The sequence below is a fragment of the Capsicum annuum genome, chromosome 12, assembly GCF_002878395.1.
Source record: "Capsicum annuum cultivar UCD-10X-F1 chromosome 12, UCD10Xv1.1, whole genome shotgun sequence".
NCBI classification, from domain to species: Eukaryota; Viridiplantae; Streptophyta; class Magnoliopsida; order Solanales; family Solanaceae; genus Capsicum; species Capsicum annuum.
In genome coordinates, this window is record NC_061122.1 from 222766530 (window position 1) to 222775168 (window position 8639).

At 34.9% G+C, this 8639-nt stretch overlaps 1 protein-coding gene across 1 annotated transcript in view; it reads left to right on the forward strand.

The window, feature by feature from the left end:
- Window positions 1-7021, forward strand: part of LOC107849929 (disease resistance protein Roq1-like) — a 21658-nt gene extending 14637 nt beyond the window's left edge. The window contains exons 2-6 of the mRNA XM_047401735.1: window positions 2814-3905; window positions 4035-4322; window positions 4753-5338; window positions 5420-6189; window positions 6261-7021. Coding sequence (XP_047257691.1) covers window positions 2814-3905; window positions 4035-4322; window positions 4753-5338; window positions 5420-6087 — 2634 coding nt within the window. The 3' untranslated portion in view covers window positions 6088-6189; window positions 6261-7021. The remainder of the gene's footprint in view (window positions 1-2813; window positions 3906-4034; window positions 4323-4752; window positions 5339-5419; window positions 6190-6260) is intronic.
- The last annotated feature ends 1618 nt before the right edge of the window (window positions 7022-8639 follow it).

Here is an 8639-nt window from a genome sequence, read left to right on the forward strand (position 1 = left end):
TTTATTTTTTTAGTTTTTATTTGTTTATTTATTTTTAGAAAAAAAAAAAGAAATTTTTCTAAATTATATTTGTTTCTTCTTTCAATTTTTAATAAAGAATGTTGTGATATTAATATTTCTTAACCATATTCCTAAGACTAGCTAATTAACTTATCTTTTATTTTGTTAGTTTTAAAATAGATTTTATTATTTTTATTTTATTTAAAATATTAATTAAAATAAAAAAAGAGAATCCTAAACTACCCAAACCACCCACAAGTCCCACTCTCACAAAACCTCTCCCCCATTTTCCCATAACACACACACACAACAAACACACACACACACGACACAAACAAACACATACACTAATTATATAACACACACATGCACACAAAAATCTGAAGGGGGAGAGAAGAAAAAGACAACACACAGGAGAAGAGAAAAACAACGGAAGAAAAGAAAACCAAGAAAAAAAACAAGCAGACAAGTTAAACTTCGAGTTTATCGTCCACGGTTTCAAGTTCGTGACTCCTAGAATCAGTAGATTATAATAATTTTATCGTTGGGAATCGATCTTCTCAAAGGTATATCTCAATCACCCTTGTATAGTTCAATATTACAATTATTCCGGACTCGATTTCAATATATTATAAAGTCTTTTTTATCACGTATCTATCTAACTTGCATTTAATCTTAATGTAATGTATAAAGCATGCAGAATTACTATCACCAGATTTAGTAAAATTATTGTCATGTTCTATATATTATTGTATGTTCAAGTAAATATTTTTTTTATTATTAGTTGGGGTAAGCTTCGTGAATGTGTGACGGGTAGGTTTGTATACTAGGGTTGTTTGTGTTTCATGTGTATATTGTATATTCATTAGGGTAATATTCTAAAGGGCTTGCATGATCTAAGCATTTTTTTTTGAAAGAAAAATTACAATTAGGTCAAACTGTAATATGTCACTCTATCTCATATTATCGTTAACTTGTCATGTTTCTTATATCTTGGACAAAGAAAGATTCTAAAGTATCAGAATAATATTTTTATGGAGTGACAAATTAAAGAATAAGATAAATTAAGAGAAATGGGTAGATTTGGGGTTTTTAGCTATGGTGAAATGAGTAGTAGGTAGTAACTGTAGTCTTCAGTTTATGATGCTTTTGTGGTTACGTTGGTCGGTTCTGTTTACTGTTGTTCTTATGGTCTAAATGCATGTAATATCTGGTTACATTATCTATGAACAAAGTTATGTTTCTAGTAATTCTATTGTTCGGCTGGCAGTTGATTTATTTTGTTATTTGATAGATCTGAATGTTTTATTTAAAAAAAAAAAATTGTATTCTTTTTTTTATTTTATTTTCGTTGGTAAGGGAGTGAATTCATAAAATAACGAGTTAGGTTCTTAATCTCAACTAAATTAAGTTTTAATATACAAGTGAAAATTGACGATGAAGTTGGAAAGCCCTGCTACCGACCATTCGTTATAATTAAATTAATTTACCATTTGAAGCCAATTGAATTGGATTGGGTAGGTTTTAAACCCATTAGGTGCTTATTTAGATTAGGAAAATAGGGACGACTCATAAATACCATAAAGGCGTGAGAAACGTGCCAAAATTTGTGGTGAGGCCGAAAAGTACTACTATCGGTAAGCCACACGTCAATATAATAAATAATTTCAAAATAAACTAAAAGCGGGAGGCAAACAACTTTTAGGTTAACAAATATTATAAATTCAAAAAAAAATTAATTTAAGTCAGACGTAAGTCATTAAAGCGACCGTGCTAGAACCACGGGATTCGAGGGGTGCCTAACACCTTCCCCTCGATCAACAGAATTCCTTATCCAGATTTCCAGTTCGCAGACGAAAAAATAAAAAATCACCAACTCCCTAGCGGGGTCGGATGCGGTGAAAAATAGGGGTTTGACACCATGATACTTTCCATCCGAGTGATGCTGGTCTTAGGAGGCTGAACTACCGAGATAATATGTAAAAGGAGGCCAAAACTGCTTCGATCATCGCTGCTTTACCCTCTGCAGAGAGCATGTTAGATTGTCAACCAAGCACCTTATTAGAAACTCTAACTACCATTTCATTGAAGTAAGAAATATTCTTACTTCCCATATAAATAGGACATCCAAGATAGACAAAAGGGAATTTAATATGAGAAAAACCAGTGAGAGCTTTAGCATCATCTCTGAAGTTAACACTAGCCTTGGGATGGACTAAAGAAGACCAGATTTGCTCTTGTTGATCAGCTAGGCAGAAACTCTTTCATATATATCTAGACGGTTAATCATCATAGCCAAAGAAAGAGGGTCCCAAGAAGAGAAGAGAATAGTGTCATAAGCTATTTTGCACCATATCCTTTTTCGTAAATACTTTGATTTCTTGTCGTATTCCCTCTTCTTTATTTTGCACAATATCCTTTTTTTTTTTTTTCTGGTTTTGCTTGCTTTTCTTGAACTCTCCACTGTCATATTCCCTTTTTCGTAAATACTTTGATTTGCTGCACTTCTGCCGATGATCTTTTGGAAACACCCTCTCTACCTTCCGAGGAAGGGATAAGGTCTGCATATACTCTACCCTCTCTGGACTCCACTTGTGAGATTAAACAGGGTATGTTGTCATTTTTGCATCCTTTTCTTTTTCTTATTTGTATTTTCCTGTTGTGGGTCATGGGTAATCCAAGAAAAATGGTTTGCTTATTGTTTTGAAAGAAGCATTAGAAGTAACTAAATAAGGTACATATAAATCATAAAAGAGAGCATACATTAGGGTACAAAATGCAAAGAACTCTATAATCATATTTGATTTGTTAAGTTCGATCTAAATAGTTGTTGTTTCATTGTAACGTTTAGGGATGAGGCAGACTGCATCAAAAAGGTTGTTGATTACATATCACTGAACACTATTTCACCGGTTTCGGAAAGCTTAGTGGGTACTCAAATTGACAAAGTAATCTCATTATTACATTTGAAATCCGATCACGTTTGTTCCGCTGGAATATGGGGAATGAGCGGTATTGGTAAGACAGAAATTGCAAGTGTTATATATGAGAGATATCGACATCAATTTGAAGCTTATTGTTTTCTTGATGATGTTGGAGAAATGTACCGGAAAAAGGGACTTACATGGCTACAGAAAAGTCTTATCTGCAAGCTATTAGGAAAAAAGATGATTGTAACTAGTGAACGTGATGGAGCCATAATTCTAAAGAATGCGCTTCGCTGGAAGAAAGTTCTGCTCATTCTTGACAATGTAGACCATCTGAGTCAACTAGAGCTTATATTTGGAGGGACAGAGTGGTTTAGCCGGGGTAGTAGAATTTTGATTACCACGAGAGACAAGCACATGATAATCACTCATGTGAAGGAGGATAAAGTATATGAAGTCCTACTATTATCCGAGACTGAAGCTCTCGAACTATTTTGCATGCATGCTTTCAAAAGAAAGTTTCCGGAGAGAGATTTTGAGGAACTTTCAAGTGTAGTAGTGACGTATGCTGATGGACTCTCTTTAGCTCTTAAAGTTTTGGGTTCTTCTCTTTATGGACGAAACAAAGAGCAATGTAGACATATAATTGATAGATTGAAGAAAATCCCTCATGATCTAGGAAAACTTAAAATTGGTCTCGATGGGTTGAATAAAGATGAGATGAGAACATTCCTAGATATTGCATGCTTGTGCAATCATGAATCAAGATATTATGTGGAACTAATACTTAGGAGTTGTGGTATTCACTTGATAGGAATAAGCTACCTCGTCGAAAAATCTCTCCTATGCATCAGAGATTACTCGTTTGAGATGCAAAGTTTGATATGTCAAATGGGTCTAAATGTGTTAAGGGAAGAATATGCAAACGACAGAATATGGCTTATTTATGAGGTTCATGACCTTTTCGCTGGAAAGTTGGTAAGAAATATTTTAACAAAACAAGATAATTTAAGAAGCTGTTAGTATAATAACTTCGTCATGTTGAGCTTTTTGCTTCATTTTTTTCTTATTTCCTTGACAAATAGATATATGTTTCTTTATTTACAGAAAGCAGAAAAGGTGGAAAGCCTACGGATCCCAAAAGGTTACCGTTTTGAAGATGATCATGTAAATCATAACAAGGTATTCAAGAGGATGCAAAGCTTACAGGTGTTGATATTTACTCATAGAACTATTTGCCCGGAAAGCACCATCACTTCTCTTCCTTCTAACCTGCAGTGGGTTGAATGGCCGAACTATGCATCATGTTCATTGCCGGAGGGGTTTGAACCATCACACTTCGTTGGGCTTTGTTTACTTGGAAGTCGGCTTGTTGAACTTTGGCCAATACCAAAGGTATAGTGATATATTTCTCTTTCCAAAACAACATAACTCTAGTTAATATATTTGCTTGGTTAATGCAAGTGACTTATTATGCCACACCAAATAAATGCATTGGCATACGCAATTTACATCATGTACAATTTAAGCTTGCAAATCCAATGTACAAAGACTTTATCCAAAATCAAACGTATTATCTCTTCTCGTCTCTCCAATAGCTCATACTTCTATCTTTCATTTTTCAATTAAATGTTCAAAATATATAGGTGGAATGGAACTACAACTACAAGTTTTTGCATGGTATCCCTCGTTGTGGTTGGTCTTTAAATATTGTCCTTGTGCCTTTACTTTGTTGCAAATATAGGCTCTATTAGGAGTACTACTTAAGCAAACTTGTATTTCATAGGAACATTATGTTTTATAATTTGTTTCTTTATGAAAACAGAAGTTGAGCAACTTGAAGCATTTGGATCTAAGCGAGAGCCTCGGGTTAACGAAAACACCTAATTTTGGTGATATGCCAAACTTGGAGACACTAATTTTATGGAAGTGTGAGAATTTGGAAGAGGTCCATCCCTCTCTTGGACATTGCAGAATGCTTACTTACTTGAGTTTGAGGGGTTGTGTCAAACTTGAGAAGCTTCCGAAATTCGTCTGCATGGAGTCTCTTGAGATTCTCCACCTTGAGAAGTGCACGCACTTAAAAAGATTTCCAAAAATCTGTGAAGATATGCGGCGCTTATCAATGCTGGATGTAGGATCCCCCTGGATAAGAAACTTATCCCCGGCCCTCAGCGGCCTTAGTTATTTGAAATTGAAAGGCTGTGAAGTTCTTGAAAGTATTCCTGAAGCTTTTCGAAATCTTGAAAGACTCCACATTTCAGGTTGCAATAAACTTGCAACATTGCCAAACAGCCTCTTTGAATCACAACAATGGATATTTCTTTACATACGCAAATGTTCTGGATTGGTAGAGCTCCCCGTATCTCTTGGAATTCAAAAGAATCTTGCTGTTTTATGCATAGCAGAATGTGAGAACTTAAGAAAGCTTCCGAGCTCTATACAGATGGAATCTCTTAAAGAACTCGAGATATCGAATTGACCAAAATTAGATACATTTCCAGAAATCAACAGAGATGTGCATTGCTTGAAAAGCTTTACTCTCGAGTCTACTGGGATAAGAGAACTGCCTTCGTCCATTGGGAATCTACGCGGTCTCGAATTTCTCAGTCTGAAAGGTTGTGAAGATCTTGTATATCTACCAAACAGCCTCCGTAATTTGACAAATCTTCAATGGCTTATTCTTCGTGGCTGCAAAAAGTTTCCAGAAAACATCGATGATATGCAACAGTTAGAGACACTTGAAGCGAGAGAAACTGCAATCCCCCAACCAGCTCCACCTCCTTCCATCGCCAAGCTTGGCAAACTGAAGGAGTTAATGCTCTCACATGAACAATTTCAACATTCCTCAAGTTTCGTCTTGCATCAAGTATCAAGTGATCTTTGTAATCTCAACATACTGGGTGGACTTCCGGAGGATTTAGGATCTTTGCAATCTTTGGTACGTTTGGATGTTAGTGGGAGCTATATATCTTGTTTACCCAAAAGCATCAACAAACTCTCACGACTTAATCACCTGAACGTACAATTCTGTCAGAATCTTAATGAATTGCCCAGAGAGCTACCCTCAAATTTAACGGAGCTATTTGCAGATTATCATTTAGCCTTGAAGAGCATCGATGATCTATTAAATAAGTGTCTTAAGCCGCGTATGCTCTAAATATCATAGCGTGCTTGTGAACAATTCGAATGCCAAACTGTCTCAAGTGAACACGTTAGCGTGTTGAAGTTGCTACAACATTTTCTCAGGACATGCATCCAGGTTTTTCTCGCTATCCCACACATACATATTCTTGTCAAATTGACTTCTGTTACTAATAATTTCTATTGCAGTGTGACTTCAACCAAAGGCCTTCTTTTCTCATATCTTATCCCGGAGTCAGAATTCCAGAGTTGTTCGATTATCAGTTTATAAACCAGAAAGAGATCTCATAATTCATCTGAACCCGTGTTGGTATACTGATAAGTTCATGGGATTTTCAACGTGTTACTGTCCTATCGAAGCGAATGTGAGACTAGAAGTTACATTGATTTGCAAATCTGACCTCGAAAGAAAACATGCCTTGAAGTATGTCATCCGTGAATATTGTCCTCAGTTTCCTTCTGCCATGTATTTCATCTACATACCATTTCAAACATTGTGGCGCGGCGCTTCTCAAGGGAAAACCCCGAATGATTATTACCTTTTCGAGGTATCTTCATTTTACGAAGAGGAACTATGGTGGGGAATCGGCCTGGAGTTTGAGAATAAAGTTTGGAGATGAACAAGGAAGCAACGAGTGATACAAAGTCTCTATATTCTTTTACATTCTCAGCAGGGGCGGAACCTGGTAGGAAATTACATTGTTTATAAATAGTTAAAATTTGTTTTTTAATGTATACATAGAGTAGATGTTGAGCACCATTGACTTCCTCATGTGTTTGCTTCTTCATATTTTGAACCACCTAAGTGAGAATCCTAATTCCACCACTGATTCTCGGTGGAGAACCCCTTCGGTACTTTTGGTTGTCTGTGTCAAATAAAAGAAAAGTAATTTCTTTTTTCTTTCAATGGGAACCTGAATTCCCACGTCTGTCATGTGTTTTCTAAGTGAGCTGGTTTGGCGAGAAAATCAAGTTTTCACACGAATCTCCCGCTGATTTTAGGTGGGAAAATCCTCTATTTCTACCTGTGGACAACAATTTTTCGACCCTTCAATTTTAGTATACATCATTGTTTCAAGATAGAATGTTGTACAATACATTATAATTGACACTTGAGGGGTAGTTCGATGAACTAAAGCTCTAGCTATCGCTTTGGGGAAGGACCGAACCACGAGGGTTTATTGATTTTGATTGGCATCTCAGCTTCTCGTAAATACAATATGGCTTTGGTACAGTATTAATTGTGTAAATTTGGTCCCAAGGGTGACGTTTTTGCGTCACTTTAGTCCCAAATGTAAATATTGGGCGATTTACAAGAATGACATTGAAGCGTGCATACAATAAATTTTTGTGATTTGATCTATTTCGAACTCCATTCATAGCTGAAACTTTAGTGCACCGAGTTGCATTCTTTTTATTTCCTTGTTAAATCATGTATTGTAGCTTAACATAAAATTTTTGGGTGAATTTCAAATGTTCAATAGATCAAAAATTTAAAGAAAAACGAACCAACTATTAACATTAAAACATTAAGAAAAGTCACAATTTAATGAAATGCTCGAGTCGATATTGAGTATACTCATCCAAGACACTCTAAATTATTGTCAAATAATTAGTACTTAGTTGCATAATACTACTAAAAAAAATGCCAAAAAGGACACCGACCTCATAAGGTTGTACCGGCCTCATGAAGTTGACTTTTTCTTAACGCCTGAATAAATATTTCTATTATAAGAGCGGATCTAAGAAGGCGTCAACAAGACCCTTTCGACAAAAAATTATATTGTCTATATAAGATATTTTTTTTAATATATATATATAAATTTTGAATCTCCAACACCAAATCAGAGGGTGGTTAAGTGAATTAGAGGGTTTGGAATTCACTTTGAGAGTTCAAGTTCAAATTTTATACGCTATATTTTATTTTTCAATTTTTAAATCTTTTTGATGAAAATTCTGAATTCACGTTGTCTCCATATGCATTTATGATTTGGCAAATAGATTTTTTTTGGGCCAATTTACAAATTTCTTCCAATTTATGAAATGGTAATGCACTACCCTTCGATCCATCTTGGAGCTATCTACTACGCTCCTCTCCTTAGTTATCAATTATCATGCACTTTTTATCACAACGTTCTTATATTATCAATGGGTTGTTTGGTCATGTAAGTTAAAACTTTAAATTTAAATTTCAATTTGAAATTATTATTTGTTTAGGATATTTATAAATCTTCGATTCTAGTTTAAAATTGTGATTTGAAATCTCGATTTCACCTAATGGTGGAATTTCAATTTAAAGCTTATGATTTCATAATTCTAAAAATTTAAAATGTGACCCTTAAGTTTATATTTTACAAAAAAGGCATTCATAATTTTAAGTTTTGTAAAATAAGACTCACGTTCGGTATGCAGAAAATATTTGTACCATATACAACAACATATCCAGTGTAGTTCCACAAGATTTGAAAAAGGTGGGCGTATGCAGATTTTATCCCTACCTTCATGGGATAAAGATGTTATTTTCAAAAGAGCCTTGATTCAAAAAGAATATTTTCGAAGCAAGATGCA